This window comes from Macaca nemestrina, chromosome 7 (genome assembly GCF_043159975.1).
Source record: "Macaca nemestrina isolate mMacNem1 chromosome 7, mMacNem.hap1, whole genome shotgun sequence".
In the NCBI taxonomy this organism is placed as follows: Eukaryota; Metazoa; Chordata; class Mammalia; order Primates; family Cercopithecidae; genus Macaca; species Macaca nemestrina.
The window spans coordinates 144,884,590-144,909,837 of record NC_092131.1 but is presented as its reverse complement, the minus strand read 5'-3'; the positions used below and the strand labels follow the sequence as shown (position 1 = coordinate 144,909,837).

The 25,248-nt window shown below is 38.7% G+C and overlaps 1 protein-coding gene across 10 annotated transcripts in view; it reads left to right on the top strand.

The window, feature by feature from the left end:
- The window catches only part of LOC105489751 (transcription factor 12), a 366,026-nt gene that overhangs the window by 328,860 nt on the left and 11,918 nt on the right, over window positions 1-25,248 (top strand). For 7 of the 10 annotated variants that reach the window (XM_011754809.3, XM_011754791.3, XM_071066792.1 and 4 more), the window contains 4 exons: window positions 166-372; window positions 10,033-10,147; window positions 11,047-11,209; window positions 20,980-21,212. In XM_011754809.3, the coding sequence (XP_011753111.1) occupies window positions 166-372; window positions 10,033-10,147; window positions 11,047-11,209; window positions 20,980-21,212 (718 nt within the window). The remainder of the gene's footprint in view (window positions 1-165; window positions 373-10,032; window positions 10,148-11,046; window positions 11,210-20,979; window positions 21,213-25,248) is intronic. The other 3 variants (XM_011754800.3, XM_011754819.3, XM_011754864.3) reach the window with 1 other exon arrangement.

The following is a 25,248-nucleotide window of genomic DNA, read 5'->3' as shown; positions in this document are numbered from 1 at the left end:
TAGGCTTTTTTTGCTGTTGATTTATAGTTCAGGTGGTTGCTTTTGAAGCTACTTGATACTGCATTTCACTTGCTATCTTCCACATATCACATAGTAGGAAACATAGCAGTTAATGAATCTAACAGATGCCAGCAATAACCTCCATGTTTTTTTTAATCCATACAGCAGTCTCGAATGGAGGATCGTTTAGACAGACTGGATGATGCAATCCATGTGCTGCGGAACCATGCTGTGGGACCTTCCACCAGTTTGCCTACTGGTCACAGTGATATACACAGTTTATTGGGACCATCCCATAATGCACCAATTGGAAGCCTCAATTCAAACTATGGAGGATCAAGCCTTGTTGCAAGCAGTCGATCAACTTCAATGGTAAAATCGTGCTCATCTTTTTTGTAGTAAACCCTAAAGATTGTTGTCCTAAATGTCTTTAATGAAATCTTTGGGAAGAGGATCTTTCCGAAAGGAAGGTAAAGACTGACTTTTCAGAATTTTCTTTGCTGTCTTTGGCAGTAAAGTATTGGCTAAGTATTAGTCCATAAAATCTTCTTGTGACCTTGTGCAAAAAGCAGAAGCTTTCTACAAAGATCATTTTTAGCTTAAACTTGGATTTTTTTCCAGATGTGTAATAATTGGCACCACAGTTTTTGCCTTGAAATAGTGCATAGGAAATCTGAATAGCAAGAGTTCTGGTCTAGAAAAGTTGTTTATTGTAATTTAGAACCAGCCTTCAATGGTAGAAAGAATGTGAAACTGTAATTTATACAGGTCCAAATGTAAACTTTATTCCCAAACTTGGTGGGGATGTAGTTTTAAGAATGGCTGTAATTTCAGTAATAAATAAAGGAAACAATTTTAGATTAACCCACAAAGAGAATTTTTAAGAACTCAGTCCATCTTTTAAAAAAAAATGGTAATTTTTTAGAGGGGATGTTCATTCTACAGCCATACACATCAAAAATTTTGTGTTTACCATCTTACATTATTTTTTATTCAAATTATCTTTTAAAGAAATGAAATTCTTTTTGAACCTGATATTTTTTTTTTTTTTTTTTTTTTTTTTTTTTTTTGAGACGGAGTCTTGCTCTGTCGCCCAGGCTGGAGTGCAGTGGCGCAATCTCGGCTCACTGCAAGCTCCGCCTCCTGGGTTCACGCCATTCTCCTGCCTCAGCCTCCCGAGTAGCTGGGACTACAGGCGCCTGCCCCTGCGCCCGGCTAATTTTTTCTATTTTTAGTAGAGACGGGGTTTCACCATGGTCTCGATCTCCTGACCTTGTGATCCACCCACCTCGGCCTCCCAAAGTGCTGGGATTACAGGCGTGAGCCACCACGCCCGGCCTGAACCTGATATTTTAAACTTATACCATGTGTTTGCATGTTTATGGCATGATTTTTAAGGTTCATTGCATGCTGTGAAATGTTCTTCTACGAAGCAGATTTTTAGGTGTAAACCATTACCTATCATCAAAATAATTATGCGCCCCAAATGCTGAAGGCTTGTATTCTGTAAGATAGGATTGGTTCCAGATTCTCACACTCACATATCATACACATACATATATACTCATTTTTGAGCCTCTGAAGTTAAACATCACACAAGGCTGCCTATTTTCTGAGAACTGTATTTTCAGCAGCATGGGTAACATTAGATGCCTGTTCTGTGTTCCTTTGTTTTTTTTAATGTCAGGAAATCTTGAAAATCAGTCTCCTTTTAAAGTACTTTTTATTGCTATTGATAAGCTAATATGTGTCAAAACATATGTAAGTTATTAAACTAGTAGAATGGGGAAATGTCACATGGCTCGCACCTGTAATCCCAGCACTTTGGGAGGCCAAGGCGGGAGGATTGCTTGGAGTTCCAAGACTAGCCTGGGCAACAAAGTAAGACCCCCATCTCTACAAAAAAATAAAAAAAAGTTAGCCTGGCACAGAGGCGTGTGCCTGTGGTCCCAGCTACATGGAAGGCTTAGGTGGGAGAATCTCTTGATCCCAGGAGGTCAAGGCTGCAGTGAGCCATGTTCGTGCTACTGCACTCCAGCCTTGGCAATAGAGCGAGACCCTGTCTCACCAAAAAAAAAGAAAGAAAGAAAAAAATATGATTTTATGGTATAATTAAAGGAATTTGTTACAAATATGAATGCAGAATATTAATAATTTGTTGAAATACTGTTTATCCTTATTTAGAAGCATGACTTCAAAATCAATATGCTTGAATTTTAAGTTAGTCTCAGCAGCAGTATTTGCAGTTCTTATTCCTTACCTCTTAATGATTTTTTAATTATTCACTTTTACTAGCTTACTGCTCCTATTCCAACTTATCAGCTACAGTATTTAATATGTATCTGGCTCCTCCCAGTTGGAGTTTGCATAAAATGGGACTTCTGTCTTGAGAAAGTTGTTTTTTTACCAATTTCAGATATTCCATAATAGGAAGGGAGACTTATCAAAATCTAGTCCTCCAAAGCCACCTAAAAACCTAATGCATTTTAGTAGGACTGTTAGAGGGAAAAATTCTTTCATTGGATGGCACCCTAAAACTTATAACTAAGAAAGTAGCTCCCACTATATGCTGAAGGAATGTACTGCCCACTTCAGAACAACAACAGAAGGTCTGGCAGGGATAGTTTTTTTGTTTGTTTTTTGAGATGGAGTCTCGCTCTGTCACCCAGGCTGGAGTGCAATGGCGTGACCTCGGCTCACTACAACCTCTGCCTCCCAGATTCAAGTGATTCTCCTGCCTCAGCCTCCTGAATAGCTGGGATTATAGGCACCCGCCACCACATCCAGCTAATTTTTCTATTTTGAGTAGAGATGGGATTTCACCATATTGACCAGGCTGGTCTCGAACTCCTGACCTTGTGATCCACCCAGCTTGGCCTCCCAAAGTGCTGGGATTACAGGCGTGAGCCACTGCACCCAGCCAGAGATATTCTTAAAAAGAAAAAAATCTCAAAGTAGTCTAGAAAAAATGATCTCCTGAGACGTGAGGTGAGTCTGGCTTAGTCTGAGCTGCAACATTAGTGCCACAGCAGCTAGCCCAAGCTGTTGTTCAGTGTGTCTATCACGGCCTTCTCTTCAGTCCTTACCACCTTAGTGGGTACAGAGCTGTGGAAAATCTGCCAGAAATCATCTGCTATTTTCATCTCATCCAGACACAATCAGTAATACTTTTAGCAGTGGAGATAAGATGTACCTGCCAGGCTTAGCCTCAAAATATAAAGTTATTAGCTGACAAAATCTGACACTGTTAGGTGAGTCAGTATTCATCTCCTGTCCTTCTGAAGTAAGCCTTTTAGCTGCTGAGTCCTCAGTTCTCAGCTTCAGCAAAAAGACCAAAGGATGGAATGAAAGGAAGATTAGTCTGCCACTGACTATCCCCTCAGAGTCATAGGCATCTTACTGAGGAAGACTGTCTTATCGTGGTGGTTCTTTTCCATGTCTGAGGACTTCCATTAGTACTACTGGGATCCCTTTGTTTACATGCTCAGCGCCCACCTGTATGGCATCAACTCTTCATATTCTTGCAGAGTGTGTGATTTTGGGAGCACGTTTTTGTAACTCTTGCCAACTGTCTCCAAGAGTTAATCTCCAGCTTTTATTTTCCCCTGGTCACAACCATACATCCTCCTAACTGATCATGACTAAGAAATAATGTGGTTTTACATTCTGGAATCAATTCCCCACCCTCCCTCCCCGCCTTGTTTTTGGTCTCTTACAACTTTCCAGAAGTTTGTCTATCTTCTTCTGCATTCGCATAAGTTAAAAAGAAAAAAATCTCAAAGTAGTCTAGAAAAAATGGTCTCCTGAGACATGAGGTGAGTCTGGCTTAGTCTGAGCTGCAACATTAGTGCCACAGCAACTAGCCCAAGCTGTTGTTCAGTGTGTTTTAGGCTCCTGATAATGGAGGCTACGTGGCCAAACTTACAAAGTGATCACAGACACACTTGTTGATCAGCAATTTTGTACCACCGTATAGAATTCATGAGGTCAGCTGCTTTCAAAAACATTTGCTTTTCATTATTCCATTTGTTTATTGCAGAGAATAGAATTATTCTGATAAATGTAGGTATTTTCACGACCTCCACAGAACTTTCAGATGACATTTTTGTTATAATGGAACTTTATCCTAATGGGCAGAATCCTAATTGTAGGGTTTAAATATATCACTTTTCCTCCAAGTATTTAGAAAAGGGTTCAATATGCTTTTTCTATAAAGGGCCAGAGAGTAAATATTTTCAGCTTTGTAGGCTATATAGTCTCTGTCACAACTACTTAACTCTGACAATATGATATGAAAGCAGCTATAGACAATATGAAAACAGATGGGCATGGATGTATTCCAATAAAATTTTATTTACAAAAACAAGCTCCTTTATTTACAAAAGCAAAGGTCAAGATTTGGCTACAGGCCAGACCTTGGGAATTCCTGATTTATAACATAAATTGGCACCCCAGCAGATATAATGGGGCTAGCATGTTTTTCTTTTTCTTGGAGCCTGTAACATTTGGCTTATGTTCATGAGTAGTTTGAGAGTTTTGTTGAAGTAATTGTAATACTTGAGGCGAGCCAAGACACACTGATAGTGGAAGAGTAAGAGTTGATGGCAGGATAAAAGTGGTACAGGCCAGGCATGGTAGTTCACACCTGTAATCTCAGCACTTTGGGAGGCCAAGCTGGGTGGATTGCTAGAAGCAGGAGTTTGAAACCAACCTAGACAACAAAGTGAGAACCTGTATCTACAAAAAAAAAAATTTTAATTAAGTGAGCATGGTGCCATACACCAGTGGTCCCAGCTACTCAGAAGGAGGCTGAGGCAAGAGGATTGCTTGAGCTCAGAAGTTTGAGGCTGTAGTGAGCTATGATCATACCACTGCACTTGAGCCTGGACAACAGAGTGAGACCCTGTCTCTTAAAAAAAAAAATATATATATATATATATATAAATTTATTTATATGTATAATATATATTTAGATAGATTAGATAGATAGATAGATAGATAGATAGATAGATAGATAGATAGATAGATAGATAGATAGATGATAGATAGATTAGATAGAGGTACAGACAGGTCAGCTCCCAATCTGCAGTACAGACAAGTCAGTGATCAAGGCTGCTAGCAGTGTAAAGTTTACACAGACACAGTAACCATGTGGCCAAGCATTTCCTTGTCCTCACTAGTATTTGATATTGATATGTCATTTAAATTTTAAAACACGAAATCAAGAGTTTTTAGAACTTTTGAAATGTCAGCATTTGGCTTTAGTTTTGTTCCCATTTATTTAGCTAAGGCTAAACTTTTAGAATAAACTACTGAGAAGAAAAATTTTTTAGTAGAAAACTGAAAATAAAAGGAATCACGAATTTTAGCAATGTATGGTGGCTTACACCTGTAATCCCAGCACTTCGGGAGGCTAAGGTGGAACTATTGCTTCAGCCTAGGAGTTCAAGACCAGCCTGGGCAACATGGGGAGACCTCATCTTAGCCATATGTGGTGGCTCATGCCTATAATCCCAGGTACTTGCGAGGAAGAGGTGAGAGGATCACTTGTTCCAGGAGTTCAAGGCTGCAGTGAGCCATGATCACACTACCACACTTCATCCTGAGTGACAGAGTGAGATTCTGTATCAATTTTAAAAAAAGAGAGAATCATGAATTTCATTTGAGCATTTCAAAGAGCTCTCTGCAGTATAAAGTTTGTGTACATCCCATCGATTTATGGCTGTAATACCTAAGTACCTCGGCCCAACAAGATAACTCCATCGAAGTACCTTTCTCTTTAATGAAAAGTACTGTTATTTCTCAATCACAGTAACTTCAAACCAAAACTAAATGAAATTCGAAGCATTTTGTACTAATGGAAACTTGATGCAGATCTAAAACAGTTTATTATTCATGACATAGGATAAAATTTTATCTGTGAGATCTTTTGATTTCATTGTTACAAGTCCTGATAAAATTTAATCCAGGCATTTCTCTTAGTTTCTGGTATTGCTTGGGTTTTTTGTTGTTAAGTGGTGGTTGAAGAAGTGACATATTCTTGTATGAGAGCATAGTAAATAATGTTAAATTATAAAATGTAAGTCTGCCTTATACAATCATTTAAAAATATAAATCATATCTGTTTTCTAAATTTTAAAGCAGTTAGAGAAACTATATGTTTCTTAGTTACAGGAGACTTAAGACTAAGTAAAGACTGATAGGCAAATAGGGTAATATTTTATTCAAAATTATCTTGGCATTTTTGTCATTTATCAAAATAAATTTGAAATCATTTTAATCTTCCATTTGGACAGTATTTAATTTTAGTAAAGGGGTTTGTAATACAGTAGAAGTTGTGTGTCTATGTTTCAACTGAGTAGAAGGATTTTACTTTTAACCACTCTTTTACTCTTTCCAAGTAATTTTTCCTAAATGGGCAATTTTTAAAATTTTTATTTTTATTAAGACTACATTATAGTGCTTTTTAAGGCTTTTGGTAACATTTTAAAATTCACAATTGTTCAAAATGGCAACTTTTTTTAAATTTGAAAAACGTAGAGGTGATACATTTATGGAAATATTTAAAAGGAACCATAACAAATGTAATACTACCAAGTTTCTAGTAAAACCTCTCTTCAGATAAATCAAAATCTTGGAGTAGGCAGTATATAAAGATCCTTTAACCAATCTGTAAATTAATAGTGATTAATTTAAATCATTAGTGTTCAGTGAATAGTACAAATTGAACAAATTATGAGAATAGAATTCAAAATCAAGAGGAATTCATACTGTTTTTCCGTTTGTCCCTTAATTCACAAGACCTCTTATTAATCAACTAATTCGATTTAACATTTTTCCATTGTGAGTGCTAAAGCCATTGGCCAAATTAAATGGAAACAAGTCCATTGTTGGGTGCTCCCAGAAAAGTAAGGCCATACATAGATGGCGAAGATTGAGTATGCAGGATGGTGTCATTTAATGGCATGGGCCTTTTATTCTGAACTGGAGCTCTTCATAATCATTGAAACATAGAGGGTAACAGGCCTTGGGGTTTGCCTTGCCCTGCTACTCCCCCAACAGCCGCAGCCTGTCAGCTGTATGCTAACGAGGTGAACAATTAAACTGAGTCCTATCTGGCTGGCCCCACAGGCTCTAGGCTCAGACAAAGAACTGTTTATACACCTGTTGTATGTGCAGACAGAGCCATTTGAATGTGGAGCTGCAGATTAAAGGGAAGACTTGGGAGCCCAGGAGAGCAAGGGTTAAAGAGAACTATAAGAACTGTGAAAGTCAAATTCTCCAGAAAATATATGAGGGCCATTTGCAAGGGGAATCAAGTTACAAAGAAAAAGTTCCTGCTAACTTCATTAACATGAAAAACTCCAGACTTCAAGCCTTCTTCTAGTCTGAGGCCTTTTTTTTAAAGGCTTATATTTTTGCTGTGTGTGCCAGTTAAATTTTTTCTTTTGTAAACTATGTTTAAGTTCATGTGAGAAAATACTTAGTTTGTATTATTCTATAGTGTAAAAATATTTGCTGGTGTTTCTGTTGCAAAACAAATCTAGCACCCTTTCTGATTTTCCTTAAGGGAAAAGTAAAATTTCTAAGATTTATTATTTAGATAATGATCAGACATTTTTTTAACAGTTGAGTTTTTAAAAAATCAAAGAATTATTTATACTGAAGTAAAAGGAAATCAGAATTCAGCAGATGTATCATCACTTAGATAAGTGAAAATTCAATTTGTTACTGTCAGTAGTATTGCCTTACATAGCTATAAAATGTTTCACATGTGTAACATACACTAAGTATACATATGTTTAAAATTTAAATTTTAGAAGGCTATTTCCTTTTAAATTACTTGGTGTGATAGTTCAAAATGTTATGTAAAAACAGAATTAGCACATATTGCCAGGGATCATCGAAGTTTCAAGTCCACATTATTATAAATACAAATACACCTCAGCTTTTACTTTAACTTACAATTATTTCCCCAGCCCATCAAAATTCTCCTAGATGTATTTAATCTTTAGAGTAGGCCTTATCTTCCAAGGTTCCAAAGAATTTGCAGCCATATATTGTGTTTGCCCATATCTATTTTTATAAAATGGGATTTTGAACTTCCTTTCCTCTTAGATCACTGAGTACTTCATAGTAAGAAAGCACCCTCGTTCGTTAAGAATAAACAAGACCATGATACCCTTGAAACAGAATTTCTTGAAACATTTTAAAAATAATTTGCTCTCTTAAATACAATTTTCACAGTCCATTTCTTTACTGATTGTTAGGTTGAGTACTTCAGATTCTTCTCAAGTTTTTTAGGGGAACAACTAAATACTGAAACTTTCTGAAAGTGGGAAGTGGGATGGAAGTCTGCCATAGTTTCTGTGGTCCCTTCCCAGCTTTAAGATTTTGTGATTCCAATACATGGTGAAATTGTGTGGTTTAGGAAAAGGGTGTAATGGATGCATGATTATTACCTAAGGGAGTAGTGATACAAATAGTGCTCAGCAGTGACCAATCCTAAAATCGTTTTAAAAGTAACTATTGAATTAAATTTTAAAATCCACTAAATGGGCTTCTTAAAAATAAAGATGAGAATAAGTGTAAAACACAAACATTTCTAAGAAAGTGTGGTGGAAGAACGAATCTATTCTAATTAGATCTACTACCAAATGACCTGTATTACCTAAAATTTTGCTTTGGTTCCTTTTGTTTAGCTCACAGAAAAACCAAAGGATAAACTCGCATAGGGGTATTTGTTCCTCTTAGGGTAAAATCATACAAAGTCATGGAAGATAAAAGCTATATTAATTACTCAAGAGGGATTCAAAGCTTGGCAGTTTACTAGGATTGAAGGATTTATTGAAAAACAGTGGTTCTCATGTATAACTCCAGGCAATAAACCTATTTAATTAAAAACTTAATCTTCTAGTTGACACGTCTGCTACTATTCTAATAAAAACTTCATCTGTAACAAGTTTTTCTATGTATATTAATATTGCAATAGCTGACTGTTTGATGGTGTTTGCATGCTTTAGCTTTTCTATTTCAGGTTAACTGTGACTCATATAAGTTTGATTAAAGCTGAAAATAAAAATACATGCCAATTTTGCTGCCTAGCAATGCACAACTTTTGTTTAGTTCTTTTGTTGTTGTTGTTGTTTGTTTTTTTGTTTGTTTGTTCGTTTTGTTTTGTTTTTGAGACAGAGTCTTGCTCTGTTGCCCAGGCTGGAGTTCAGTGGCGCGATCTTGCTCACTGCAAGCTCCGCCTCCCGGGTTCACACCATCCTCCTGCCTCAGCCTCCCAAGTAGCTGAGACTACAGGCACCTGCTACCATGCGCAGCTAATTTTTTGTATTTTTAGTAGAGATAAGGTTTCACCATGTTAGCTAGGATGGTCTTGATTTCCTAACCTTGTGATCCGCCTGCCTCTGCCTCTCAAAGTGCTGGGATTACAGGTGTGAGCCACCGTGCCCGGCCTAAATTCTTTTAATTTTGTATTGCTTTTGTTGCTCTTTCAAAAATTTTGAAGGGAGACAGAGAAAAAATAAGATACTATATATGATAGAGGGGCAAACTTAGATAAATACTACTATTGCTTGGAATGTAGAAGTATTTTGTTCAATGCCAGTTCATGCATACTTTAATGTATTTAGGTATTATATGAAATAGATTTTCCGACTGATTATATAGGATTATTAATAGACCCTATGATGTGTAGTGCATTGTGACTTATAGAATGCTTTATCAGCTCATTTGTTTCTCACAAACACCTCTGTGGGATTTAAAATTTACAAATTAGAAGTTTCATTTTTAAAAAACGGTATGTGTTCTTTTGATTTAAAAGCAGTACTACTGTGAAGTATTAATATTTTGAAATTCTCCCCAAAAACCAGAGTAATGACATCCAGAAAAAGTTGCTGAAATCAGATGAGTGATACTGTTTTCTCTATTAAACCAAGTAGAATAATTTGGACAGTTATTGCCCCTGAACTATCTTGATCATTTTTTTATTTTTGGGTTTTTGTGGATTTTCTTTAACTTTAGGTTGGAACTCATCGGGAAGACTCTGTCAGTCTCAATGGCAATCATTCAGTCCTGTCTAGTACAGTCACTACTTCAAGCACAGACCTGAACCATAAAACACAAGAAAATTATAGAGGTAACTGTATTGTTGGTTTTCAGATTTAATGCAGACAGAGATATCGTTTGAAACACTCTCACCTTTCTCACAGCTGGATTGACATCTGTGAATCAAAAGTCATTTAGGTGAGGGAATTCCAGATAGTACTGTGGAGAGCAGATATTTAGGGTTCCAACTGGCCCACCTAGGTTGACAATTACAGATACTTATTGGTGAATAGATCCACGTATAGACTATTGTTCAGTATTTACCAGTTATCTTTTACCTCTTCCTGTTCTGTCATGTCCCTCTTCCTCAGACATTTTCCCTCATGAATGTGTCTTCATGGTCCCTAGAGGCAGTGACAGATATTTCTGACTATACTGAGAGCTCTGAATGATGGAAGCTGTTGTTTTAGAGATTATCGTTTGATTGAAGAGACATACAGTTTCGATAAAAAACAAACTTGATCACTGCTCCAATAGAGCTTACAAATAAGTGTGAAGATAGAGCACTTAAAAGTGCAAATAAGATCACCAAAATAAAGTTCTCCCAGTTACATTTAACCGTGATGCCTATTTTATTGTGTATCCAGGAAGATGTTAAGCTTATGTCCTTTACCTCTGCAGCATCTTAGAAGTTAGTTTCTAAAATCCATTGTTTCTCATCCTTGTTCTTTTGTTAAATAGTGCCTGAAAGTGAGCATTAGACTGGTCATAGGGGTCAGACTTGTTCTTTTAAATATAAATGCTGTTAAAAAGCACAAGGATGTGGACATATTCTTTTCAGCTCTAAATAGTATACTTTCCTACATCTTCAAACCTCCATCCTAACCCTGTAACTGCTAAGGATGTTCACCAGCTAGAAAGCTTTTTATTGTCTTAGCTCTAATTCATAAATGCGTCTCGTCTTTTATCTTTCCTTTGCCTCTTTGTTAGGTGGCTTGCAGAGTCAGTCTGGAACTGTTGTTACAACAGAAATCAAGACTGAAAACAAAGAAAAGGATGAAAACCTTCATGAACCTCCTTCATCAGATGACATGAAGTCTGATGATGAATCCTCCCAAAAAGACATCAAGGTTTCATCTAGAGGCAGAACAAGGTATTTGTTAGCATCCAGGTTTTAAATTTTACTCATTTTCCATAGGTAAAAATACTTGAGAAGTTGGGTGTCATGCATTTATTAACTGCCAGCTATGTTCTAGATATCGTGTTAGGATTTTTGTGTATGTTGTCTCAATCACCATATCATCCCTATAAAAGAGAAGTATATGAAGGTTTGATTTCAAAATTATGTTTTCCTTCATACTGCACCATTTGAGGGACTATATATAAAATATAATTATATCTCTTCGCTCAAGTTGCTTAGTCTGTTAGACAAGTAGAAGGTAAAATAGCTAAAAGAAGTTAAATTGTGTGTTACGGACATTTAGATTTTATCAATTAGTATTTGAATATGGTCAGGTGTCACTTAACAACGGGATATATTCTAAGAAATGCATTGCTAGGCAATTTCATCATTGTGCAAACATACAGTATACTTTCACAAACCTAACCTGTTCCTAGGCTGTGTACCTGTATACCATGTTACTGAACTGAGTGCTATAGGCAATTGTAACACAATGGTAAGAATTTATGTATCTAAACACCTAAAAGGCACAGTAAAAATAAAAGATAAAAAATGGTACACCTGTATAGGGCACTTATCTTGAATAGAGCTTGCAAGACTCGAAATTGCTCTGGGTGATTCAATGAGCAGGTGGTGAGTGAATGTGAAGGCCTAGGACATTTCTGTACACTATTGTAGACTTTACAGACACTGCACATTTAGGCTATATTTCATTTATTAAAACATATTTCTCTTCGATAGTAAATTAACCTTAGCTTACTGTTTGTCTTTTACTTTAAAAACTTTTACATTATTTTTAACTTTTTGACTCTTGTAGTGATAGCTTAAAACACAAACACATTATATAGCTATACAAAAATATTTTCTTTAAGTTCTTTTGTAAGCTTTTTTTGGTTTTTTGGTTTTTTTTTTGTTTTGAGATGGAGTCTTGCTCTGTCACCCAGGCTGGAATGCAGTGGCATCATCTCAGATCACTGCAACCCCCGCCTCCTGGGTTCAAATGATTCTCCTGCCTCAGCCTCCCAAGTAGCTGGGATTACAGGTACCCCTCACCACTCCAGGCTAATTTTTGTAGTTTTAGTAGAGATGGGGTTTCACCATGTTGGCCGGGCAAGTCTGGAACTCCTGACCACAAGTGATCTGCCTACCTCAGCCTCCCAAAATGCTGGGATTACAGGCATGAGCGACCGTACCCGGCCTTTGTAAGCTTTTTTCTATTTAAATTTTTTTTTTTACTTTTCAAACTTTTTTGTTAAAAACTAAGACACAAACACACATGTTAGCCTAGGCCTCCACAAGGTCAAGATCATTAATATCACTGTCTTCCACCTCCACATCTTGTCCCACTGAACATCTTCACAGGCAGTAACATGCAGGAAGCTGTCATCTCCTATGGTAACAAAGCCCTCTTCTGGAATACCTCCTAAAGGACCTGCCTTCAGGTCTTACAGTTAACCTTTTCTTTTTTTGTTGTTTTTTTGAGATGCAGTCTCGCTCTTGTCACCCAGGCTGGAGTGCAGTGGCACAATCTCAGCTCACTGCAGCCTCCGCCTCGCGGGTTCAAGCAGTTCTCTTGCCTCAGCCTCCAGAGTAGCTGGGACTACAGGTGCCTGCCACCACGCCCGGTGAATTTTTGTATTTTTAGTAGAGATGGAATTTCGCCACGTTGGCCAGGCTGGTCTCGAACTCCTGACCTCCAGTGATCTGCTTGCCTTGGCCTCCCAAAGTGCTGGGATTACAGACGTGGGCCACCGCACCCAGCCAACTTTTTTTTTAAGTTAGAAGTATACCCTAATTATAAAAAGTATAGTATAGTATAGTATAGTATAGTATAGTATAGTATAGTATAAATAAACCAATAACATAACTAGTTATTATTATCAAGTACAGCAGGTCCTCAAAAAACATCATTTTGTGAAATGATGAGAAAAAAAATTAATTCCTAGCTGGAGCCTCTTTCATTGTAGAGTTTGCACATTCTTCCCACGTCTCCTCATGTGGGTTTTCTCTGAGTACTCCAGTTTCTTCCTTCACCCCGAAAATGTGCATTAGGTTGATTAATGTGTCTAAATTGTCCCAGTATGAGAGAGTGTGGGTGTGTGTGAGAGTGTGCCCTGCAATGAAATGGCATCCTGTCCAGGGTAGTTTCTGCCTTGCTCCCTGAGCTGCTGGGCTAGGCTCCAGCCTCCCACTGACCCTGAACTGGAATAATTGGGTAAATAATAATCTTACTTATTTTTATGAGTCTTTCTTAAATGTATGAATAGTTCACATTTATTTCATTGTTTAATATTAGAAGTGTATTTTGGTCTTTATTTAGAAGTTTGGTGGTATTTCATCACCAGAAATGTACTCTAGGAACTTACCTCTTATTTATATCAATTAACCTATGATAAGACTGGTTTTATTGTATGTCATTTTGCATGAAGTTGCAGTTTCCAAGAACTGATCAATGACATTGAGGACTTGCTATAGTGTGTACTGTACTTCATTGCATGCTTTTATACAACTGGCAGCACAGTATGTTTGTTTATATCAGCACCTGTACAAACAATGTATTACATGACTAATGTGCTGCAGCCTTACCACAGCTACATTACCAGATAGTAGACATTTTTTAGCTCCAATATAATAAGAGCACTGTCATATATGTAGTCCTTCATTGACCAGAATGTTATTATGGGCTCATAACTGTATATTAATATAAGGGCTAAATATATGGTAAGACTGATTTAGTTAAACAAGGGGTCTACAAATTATGGCCCATGGGCCTACCCAGCTCACTGCCTATTTTTGTTTTTATTATTTTATTTGTGTGTGTGTGTGTGTGTGTGTGTGTGTGCGTGCACATGTGTATTTTAAGACAGGGTCTCGCTGTCACCCAGGCTGGAATGCCATGGTGTGATCTTGGCTCACTGCAGTCTCAGCCTCCCAAGTGGCTGGGATAACAGGCAGGCGCCATGCCTGGCTAATTTTTGTATTTTTAGTAGAGACAGGGTTTCACCATATTTTCCAGGCTGGTTTCAAACTCCTGGCCTCCAGTGATCTGCTCACCTCGTTCTCCCAAAGTGCTGGGATTACAGGTGTGAGCCACTGCGCCCAGGTGCTGCCTGTTTTTATAAAGTTTTATTAGAACACCACCATGCCCCATTCATTTACCCATTGTCTGTGACTGTTTTCATACTGCATTGCCAGACTAGAATAGTTGCCACAGAGACTATATGGCCCACCAAAGCTGAGAATATTTACCATCGGTCCTTCTCAAAAAATGTTTGTTTTTAACAAACATTTAAATAGTAATTTGAGAAAAGTATGAAAAAGGAAGTATTCTAGACAGAATGATGTCATGGAGTTTTCTAGAAAATGGACTTGACCTTGCTTTGAAGTGTGAATACAGACACATAGTACATTAGTTTCAAGTGATTTCCAGATTTTTCCTTCAAATTTTTCTTCCAGTTCTACATTAAAATTAGATGAGTTAGGCCAGGCACAGTGGCTCATGCCTATAATCCCAGCACTTTGGGTGGCTAAGGCAGGAGGATCACTTGAGACCAGAAGTTCAAGACCAGCCTGGGCTACATAGCTAGATTCTATCTCTACAAAAAGTTATAAAAACCAGCGGGGCATGGTGGCAAACGCCCGTAGTCCCAGCTACTTGGGAGGGTAAGGCAGGAAGATTGCTTGAGTTCAGAAGTTTGAGGCTGTAGTGAGCCGTGATCATGCCACTGCGCTCTAGCCTGGCTCACACAGAAATGCTGTCTCTAAAAAAAAAATACTTTTTTTGATGAAAATTTAAAAGTTAGATCATTTAGTATATTTGTGGTACACCCTATTTCTTGGCATACATACTCATTTATCAATGATATGTATATATGTTATACAGATTTAAAACATCGTTCTTTGTGGTGAATTATGGTGCAATGAGGATAGTAGATAAAACTAAAAGAAGCAGAATGGTCCTTTCTGTCATTCACGTACTTAAAACGGGTCCTTTTGCTCTTTTGACATTCTCACTGTTTTCAACACCTAAACATTTATCTTGGGAAAAAGGAAATCTTATGATGTTAATGTTGTTACTTTAATATGCATTGTACTCAACTATCAGGGGCATAAGGAAGGAAAAACTGTGTCAAGGAATTCAGAGACCACTCTATGGAGGCATCTTAACTCTTACATAGTTTTCATTCAAATAGAATTTTAAGGGAAACAATTTACATCTTTCCTCTGTATTCATCATCTTATAGATCAGGAATCAGCAAACTTTCTTTATAAAGGCCCAAATAGTGACTATTTTAGGCTTTATTGGACATACAGTCTCTGTCACAGCTACTCACCTCTGCTATCATAGCACAAAAGTAGCCAAAGTCAAATGGGTATCGCTGTTCCAATAAAATTTTACTTACAAATACGGATGACCAGCTCATAGATCAGTTTGCTGACCCATATTATAGGTCATCAGAAATTAGGAGGCAGCGTAATAGGTTAGTAATAGTCCATAATAATGAATAGGTTAATAACATGACCCTTGGACAAAATAAGGGTTTGAATTCTGGTTCCATTACATACTTGCCAAGTGACTTTGGGCAAGACTTTGAGCTCAGTTTCTTCTTCTCTAAAAACAGACTTTCTGTTACAGGATTCTTGTAGGAATAACCTGAAAATGATGCATGTAAAACCCTTTGCACACTGTATAGCACGCAGTAAGCACTCAATAACGATGCTGTATCTACTGTTACAGTGGTAATGTTATGGTGGTAATTTTAAGTGTATGGTGTAGGCTTGCTTCCATGGAGCACTGACCTGACATCTCATCATTATACTGCCACCAATTAGCTATGTGATCCTAGGTCTTGAAGTGGTTCTCAGCCCTGCTGCACAGACCCTGGAACATTTTAGAAATGCAGGTGCCTAGGCCCCAACCCAAACTCACTAAATTAGTGAGTCTAGCATCCCTGGTAGTGAGATCTGGAAAGCTGTGTTTTTTAAGTGCTTCTGGAGATTCTAGTGAGTGGCTATCTGTGGACACCATTGGACTCATTGATCTTTAAAAGCCCTTTTGAAGTCAAAGAACCAGTGATTTTCTTTTGTCAAAAGAATGCATTTATATAATTCTTAGTGATTAGTAGGTAAGATATTACATACTTTTTAGAGACAGGGTCTCTGTTTGTCACCCAGGCTAGAGTACAGTGGACAATAACCTCAAACTGCTGGACTCAGGTAGTTCCCCCATGCCCGCCTCAGCTTCCCAAACCACTTAGGTTACAAGCATGAGCCACCATGCCTGGCCTGTGTACTTGTTCTTTTATTAGAATACTCAGGGTATTAAAGAAGAGGTAAAAATGTCTGGTATTTTTGCACATTATTTCAAGGTTCTGAGAAGCCATGGTCAGTAATTTATATCTGAATCATAAATAGAACTTTCTATAAGCTGTTACAGAGCATCTCCCTCATATTTTTTTTCTGATTATGTAGTCTATTTTCATTACAGAAATTTAGAAAATACAGAAAAGTATACACAGAAATCACAAGAAACCCCACTATTCAGAATTAACCACTGTTTACTTTTTTTTCCCCCCGATAAGTTCTAATTTGATTTCACTGTGGTCTGAGAGACAGTTTGTTGTGATTTCTATTCTTTTACATTTGCTGAGGAGTGTTTTACTTCCAATTATGTGGTCAATTTTAGAATAAGTGCGATGTAGTGCTGAGAAGAATGTATATTCTGTTGATTTGGGGTGGAGAGTTCTGTAGATGACTGTTAAGTCCACTTGGTCCAGAGCTGAGTTCAAGTCCTGGATATCCTTGTTAATTTTCTGTGTCGTTGATCTAATATTGACAGTGGGGTGTTAAAGTCTCACGTTATTATTGTGTGGGAGTGTAAGTCTCTTTGTAGGTCTGTAAGAACTTTCTTTATGAATCTGGGTGCTCCTGTATTGGGTGTGTATATATTTAGGATAGTTAGCTCTTCTTGTTGCATTGATCCCTTTACCATTATGTAATGGCTTTCTTTGTCTCTTTTTATCTTTGTTGGTTGAAAGTCTGTTTTATCAGAGACCAGGATTGCAACCCCTGCTTGCTTTTTTTTTTTTTTTTTTTGTTCTGTTTGCTTGGTAGATCTTCCTCCATCCCTTTATTTTGAGCCTGTGTGTGTCTTTGCACGTGACGTGGGTCTCCTGAGTACAGCACATTGATGGGTCTTGACTCTGTCCAATTTGTCAGTCTCTGTCTTTTAATTGGGGCATTTAGCCCATTTACATTTAAGGTTAATATTGCTATGTGTTAATTTGATCCTGTCATTATGATACTACTGGTTATTTTGCCCATTAATTGATGCAGTTTCTTCATAGCGTCAATGGTCGTTACAATTTGGCACATTTTTGCAGTGGCTGGTACCAGTCGTTTCTTTCCATGTTTAGTGCTTCCTTCAGGAGCTCTTGTAAGGCAGGCCTGGTGGTAACAAAATCTCTCAGCATTTGCTTGTCTGTAAAGGATTTTATTTCTCCTTCACTTATGAAGCTTAGTTTGGCTGGATATGAAATTCTGGGTTGAAAATTCTTTTCTTTAAGAATGTTGAATATTGGTCCCCACTCTCTTCTGGCCTGTAGGGTTTCTGCTGAGAGATCCGCTGTTAGTCTGATGGGCTTCCCTTTGTGGGTAATCTGACCTTGTTCTCTGGCTGCCCTTAACATTTTTTCCTTCATTTCAACCTTGGTGAATCTGACAATTATGTGTCTTGGAGTTGCTCTTCTTGAGGAGTATCTTTGTGGTGGTCTCCGTATTTCCTGAATTTGAATGTTGGCCTGCCTTGCTAGGTTGGGGAAGTTCTCCTGGATAATATCCTGAAGAGTGTTTTCTAACTTGGTTCCATTCTCCCCATCACTTTCAGGTACATCAATCAAACGTAGATTTGGTCTGTTAACGTAGTCCTATATTTCTTGGAGGCTTTGTTCATTTGTTTTCACTCTTTTTTCTCTAATCTTGTCTTCTCGCTTTATTTCATTAATGTGATCTTCAGTCACTGATACCCTTTCATCTGCTTGATCGAATCAGCTATTGAAGCTTGTGTATGCTTCACGAAGTTCTCGTACTGTGGTTTTCAGCTCCATCAGGTCATTTAAGGTCCTCTCTACACTGGTTATTCTATTTAGCCATTCGTCTAGCCTTTTTTCAAAGTTTTTTGCTTCCTTACAGTGGGTTAGAACATGCTGCTTTAGCCTGGAGAAGTTTGTTGTCACTGACCTTCTGAAGTCTGCTTCTGTCACCTTGTCAGACTCATTCTCCATCCAGTTTTGCTCCCTTGTTGATGAAGAGTTGTGTCCCTTTGGAGGAGAAACAGCGTTCTGGCTTTTGGAATTTTCAACCTTTCTGCTCTGGCTGGGTAGATAAAACCCCACAAAGATAAGGTTTTATCTGCCTTTGGTTTTTGATGTTGGTGACCTACAAATGGGGTTTTGGTGTGGATGTCCTTTTCGTTGATGTTGATGCTATTCCTTTCTGTTTGTTAGTTTTCCTTCTGACAGACCAGCCCCTTAGCTGCAGGTCTGTAGGGAGTTTGCTGGAGGTCCACTGCAGACCCTGTTTGCCTGGGTATCACCAGCAGAGGCTGCAGAACAGCAAATATTACTGCCTGATCCTTTCTCTGAAAGTTTCGTCCCACAGGGGCACCCGCCTGTGTGAGGTGTCTTTCGGTCCCTCCTGGGAGGTGTCTCCCAGTCAGGCTACATGGGGGTCAGGGACCCACTTGAGGAGGCAATCTGTCCGTTATCGGAGCTCGAATGCCATGCTGGGAGAACCACTGTTCTCTTCAAAGCTGTCAGGCAGGGCTGTTTAAGTCTGGAGAAGCTGTCTGCTGCTTTTTGTTCAGATACGCCCTGCCCCACAGGTGGAATCTAGAGAGGCAGTAGGCCTTGCTGGGCTGCAGTGAGCTCCACCCAGTTCGAGCTTCCCTGCCACTTTGTTTACACTGTGAGCATAGAACTGCCTACTCAAGCCTCAGCATGGCAGATGCCCTTTCTCCGGCCAAACTTAAGCATCCCAGGTCAATCTCAGACTGCTGTGCTAGCAACAAGCAAGGATCCATGGGCCTGGGACCCACTGTGCCAGGCACGGGAGGGAATCTCCTGGTCTGCTCGTTGCAAAGACCATGGGAAAAGCGCAGTATTTGGGCAGGAGTGTACTGCTGCTCCAGGTACAGTCACTCATGGCTTCCCTTGGCTAGGAAAGGGTAATCCCCCAACTCCTTGCGCTTCCTGGGTGAGGCGATGCCCCGCCCTGCTTCAGCTCACCCTCCATGGGCTGCACCCACTGTCCAGCCATTCGCAATGAGATGAACCAGGCACCTCAGTTGGAAATGCAGAAATCACCCATCTTCTGCATCAATCTTGCTGGGAGCTGCAGACCAGAGCTCTTCTTATTCGGCCATCTTGGAAGTGACCCACCTCAACAATGTATTTTTTTTTAAGTGTTGTGTTTTTGTTTTGGATCAGCTTTATTGAGGCTTAATACACATGTAATAATAAAATTCACTAATTTTAAATATACAGTCTGTATGTATGTTAAAATGTGTATATTTTGTCATTTTGACAAGTGTAAAAGTTATATAACAGCCACCATATTCATAATGTTGAATATTTTCACCACCTCAAAAAATGTCCTTATTCCCCTTGGTAGTGAGTCCCTTTCCTCAATCCCATGGTCCTTGGCAGCCATTGATCTGCTTTCTGTTACCATAGTTTTGTCTTTTCTAGAAGTTCACGTAAATGGAATTGTAGAGTATGTATGTGATCTTTCATGACTGGCTTTTTTTACTTAGCATAATCTGCAGCTTGATTTTAGAAACTACATAATGGTGCATTGTCTGAATGTACTATGATTTATTTAACCTATTTCCTATTATTAGATCCCAATATGTTTCTAATGTAAATAATTCTGTGATCATCTCCTTTTACATAAATTTCTATGTGCATCTCTAATTATATCCTTAGGATGAATTTCCAAAGTTGGAATTGCTGATCAAGAGGTAATAAACATTAAGGCTCTGGATTCATTTTGCCAATTTGCCCTTCAAAAAATTGTGTCTTTTCTCCCGTGTTTTATAATCATCACCACTGATGATAATCTCTCTCTAGAACAAAAAATAGCCATTTTCTGAGATACTTCTCTCAATCTGTATCTTAAGCTTTCCTTCTTTCTTCTTACCAGGTAACCGCCAGAGTATATTTAAGAGCATAAGCTAAGTAAATTATACATTCATGTACTAGGAGGGCTTTCAAACTGTAATGTGTGTATCAGTCATCTGGGGAACATGTTAAAATGCAGCTTCTAATTCAGTAAGATGGGAGTAGAACCTGAGAGATTCTACTCCAGTATTTTTAATAAGCTCCCAGTAATACTGATGCTGCTGATTTGTGGATCACATTTTGTGTAGCAAGGTGCTGGTATATTATGTAGTTGTTGATCTTATATTTATGAAGAGTTTCTGGAGAAATCTTTATGCTATAATGTGCAATGAAAAATGCACTTCAGAGTGTGTGTATGTGGTATATTTCAACTATATGACTGCATATGTGCATTGAAGAAAAATTGGAGAGGAATATACAGTCATGTTAACTGCACCTATTACAACTGTTTACAAAATTTATAGGTAGTTTTCATATCCATCTTTACACTTTATAGTTGTGCACAATCAGCATATCTTACTTTATAGGGAACCTAATAGACTTTGTCGTTACTTTATTTTCTAGCAGTACTAATGAAGATGAGGATTTGAATCCTGAACAGAAGATAGAAAGGGAGAAGGAGAGGCGGATGGCTAACAATGCCAGAGAACGCTTACGCGTGCGGGATATTAATGAAGCATTCAAAGAGCTTGGCCGAATGTGTCAACTTCACTTGAAGAGTGAAAAACCCCAAACAAAACTCCTTATTCTTCATCAAGCTGTGGCAGTCATCCTTAGTCTAGAACAGCAAGTCAGAGGTAAGTAGGTTTAGCCGAGATGTATAACTGTTCTGCTTCAGATGGACAGACATTTCTGTTTATAGTTGCTCTTCTGCTTGGGGAAGTTGTTTGTTATTTCTCCCAGTACTTCTGCTACTGTATCATCAGGGTCGTTTTTCTTGTATTCTCACCTCTGTCTCACTGTATTACCCAGTATCTGTGGGCTCAGTGTTCTCGACCATTAGAGAGTAATTCTGTGAAACAAAGCAGAGAACAAACAGCCTCTACCTGCTGCTCAGCAGTAGTGCTTTGTGTCCCTTTGCTCTGGTTGCTTCTGATCTCTCAACCATCAAATTTACCTGCCTGGACCTGCCCTCCTCCCTGCTCTTTATGTGTTTCCTACTTCTCTGTATTCATTTTCTTGCCTGCTCTACTTTAGAGTATCTGCCATGCCCTGCTGGTTAATAGGATGCCTTGTCATGGTCCCTTCTGCCTTTGCCAGATACCTTTACACCCATATAAATAAGGTCTCAGGGCTTCTTTGTTGACCCCAGACCAGGAACACCAAAAACTTTTTGGGCTAACATACATTGGCATGCCTGTGTGTCCTTAAGGGCAAAACAGCTCACCCACTGCTGACTCACTTTCATTTTTCAGGAAGTTTGTTGCAGCCTTGAAGAACCTTTGAAACTTCATTTGTTCAATGTGTATTTATTGCATACCTCCTGCGTTCCAGCCAGCCATGTCCTAGACCCTGGGTTATCAAATAATAGAAACTTCTTGTCTTTAAGAGGTTTTACCATCAAGCTTGAGTTTCTCCATATACTTACATATTGTCTTAAAATATCCTAAGCCTTTTTGCAAGGAATTCATAGATGTGGCCCTAGGTTCCAGATCTGACCACTAGTCTCTCTGAGAGGAATTCTTTTGATTTTGTGTGAAGAAGGTTCAAAAAAGAATAGGGTGGGCAGATGCTTGAAAACTACAGCCATGGAGCCTCAGCATAGATTGCAGAACGGGTACTCTTTCTTAGGAAAACCAGAGTTAGAGAACTTAAACAAACTTGCAGAAATATATACAGTAGTAGTTAATTCATCCACTTCCCTCCAATATATTTAATGAATAAGAATGAGGGATAGATCATTTTGTGTATAATCAACCTAACGTTAAAAATGGATACTTGCTCCTCTTCTCCCAAGGTCCTTGAAATATCTGTGGAGTATAAATGTTAATGAAACCTAATCTTCAAAGAGTTATAGACTCCCTTGGGATATCCATAAGGAGGCAGATTGTTACCCACTCACCTGTGGCAGAAGCAGTGGTTCCTTGAACTACTGATACCTCCTGTCACTTTACCAATGTTTTTTTTTTTTTTTCTTGAATTGTGTCTGACACCCTTTGTCTCGCTCTGAAGGCAGCAAGGCACCTATGTTCAGTAGTTCAAGTACACTCCTCCTCCTCCTCTTCAGCCCAGGATATCTTCTACCCTGACCTCACCCAGCCATTTATTGTTAAAGCCACTGCCTCCATCTCAGCTGTGAAAATCTTACTGTCTGGTCAACAGGAGTACCAGAATTTATTTTAGTACACAGCATCTTTTCCTCCTGTAGTGCATTAGAATCAGAATGCAGTCATTTGTGTTTTAAAAAACTTTTTTTTTTTAAACACAGAGATACCTACTTCAGATCTAAGCCATTAAAACGAGAAATACTTCTGTGTTTGAAAAACACAAACATAAATAAATAAAACATAAATTCTACCATGCCTAGATGGACCTTATTCATTTGTAACATTGGAATTTGCGGTGGTTCCATGTGGGTACCTAGAACAGAAAAGCTGAGTCTGAGAGAAAATCTATCATCTAGGCTTTCTTACTACTGACTTTCTGGTCTGTTATGGGTACTGACTATTTCATACAGTTCTGCAAAGCTCTGTCTAAGGAGTCTTTGATGAGAGTTTGAACAGATTTCAAATACACTGAACTGTAACTTCGTTAGGGATTGCTTTGATATTCAGAAAAGCCTACTTCTCCCCTGCCTTCAGGCTGGGCTTGAAGCCTTGTCTTAGGACTTTACATAAAAGCCCAGGGATCTTTGTAAGACATGTATGTGTGTATGTATGTATGTAGGTATGTATGTATGTATGTATGTATAGATGGTCTCATTGTTGTCCAGGCTGGTCTTGAAATCCTGGCCTCAAGCATCTATAGGCTTGAGCCACCATGCCTGGGCTCAGGCTCCTTGAAGGACACTATGGTGGCTGTCATATAGGGTTTAGAACCCTTCATACAGGCCACAGTACCTGTGCCTTGTCTTTGGCAACACCTTCAGAGTTTTGTATAGCCACTGTCTTTTCCTTGATTTACCTATAGTTTTGAGTTATTTTGGTGACTTGATCACTTTTGAGAGCCTCTTCATCCCTACAGGGACCCTCCTTCGCAGTCCCTGATCCAGCACTTTCTATAAAATCAGCTTTTGTTTACATAACCTATTTGGGCATCCTCTGCACTCGGGCTTCCCTTCTGGTTTGGGATGATGCTTCAAGACTGTATCTGATTGTGACCCAACCTGTCACAATCCCTGGATAAGTAGTTTTACCAGGAGGCAAGCTGACCCAGGTCTAGCAGTTCATCCCAGAGAAGAGTGAGAAGAGTGGCTTCTCTTCTAAGCCTTAGATTGTGCCAGAGCATTTTTTGTGCCTTGTTGCCCCACCTGTCAAACCCTAAGTCCCCACTGCCAATTTAAGCTTTTCCATTTTCCTGACTACGTTATTTGTACCTTTGCCATTTTTATTAAACAAATGACCTTCAAGTTTGTACTGTCAGCATTACTCAGGACTCAGTGGTTAAACATTTCCTCCTCTCAAGCTCTTTCACAGGTCAGCTCAGTCAGCTCACTGTTCTTTTGATAATTTAGTGATAAGAGAACTATTAGATATTCAGTTTCCTGTTCTCCAAGTGAGTTTGAAGATAAATGGTCTAGGACAGTGGTTTTGAAATCTGGCTAGTCCCAGAAGCACCTGAAGCTTTTCTTTTCTCAAACAGTTCCAAACCTTGCCCCCAGGGGATTCTGGTGCAATGAGATGGTTAAATGTGGTAGACTTAGCATATGCAGTGATGATACTACAGTCTTTCCTACATCCCCACTAACATAAATAAAAATGACATTTATTTTAACCCACAGTGACAAATGAGAGAGGAGACCATAGCAGATGAAATAGCAAAAGCTGCATGTAGGATAGAAAGTCGATGGAATAGTGGTACTTACTTATTTGTTTCTAAGTACCAAATAATACATGTCTCAAGAGTGGTAAGATCTAATCTTGTGCTAAACACATTGATTTCTTAAATGCCCTGAAGTTAAAATACATAATCATGAAATTTCAGGGCGTTAGGGTAAAAACAATATTCTAAAGCTTCTGGAGATAAAATATAAATAGCTTACAGATAAAGAAACAAGAATCAAAATATCATCAGCGTTCTGGACAGTAGTACTGGATTCCAGGAGATAGTGGAGCAGTACCTTCAAATTTCTGAGGAAAATAATTTCAACCTAGAATTCTTTTTTTTTTTTTTTTTTTTGAGACAGAGTCTCGCCCTGTCACCCAGGCTAGAGTGCAGTGGTGTGACCTTGGCTCACTGCATCCTCTGCCCTCTGAGTTCAAGTGATTCTCCTGCCTCAGCCTCCTCCATAGCTGGGATTACAGGCACACACCACCATGCCCAGTTAATTTTTATATTTTTAGTAGAGACAGGGTTTTACATGTTGACCAGACTGGTCTGAAACTCCTGACCTCAGGTGATCCACCTACCTCAGCCTCTCAAAGTGCTGAGATCACATACGTGAGCCACCACACCTGGCCAGTTTCAGCCTAGAATTCTATACGTTGCCAGACAATCAAAGGTGAAAGTAGAGTGAAACTATTCCACATAAGCTGGGTGTGTGCCTGTAGTCCCAGCTACTTGGGATGTTGAGTCAAGAGAACCACTTGAGCCCAGGAATTTGAGGCTGAAGCGAGCTATGATCATGCTGCTACACTCCAGCCTGGGTGACACTGCCAAGTCCACCCTGTCTCT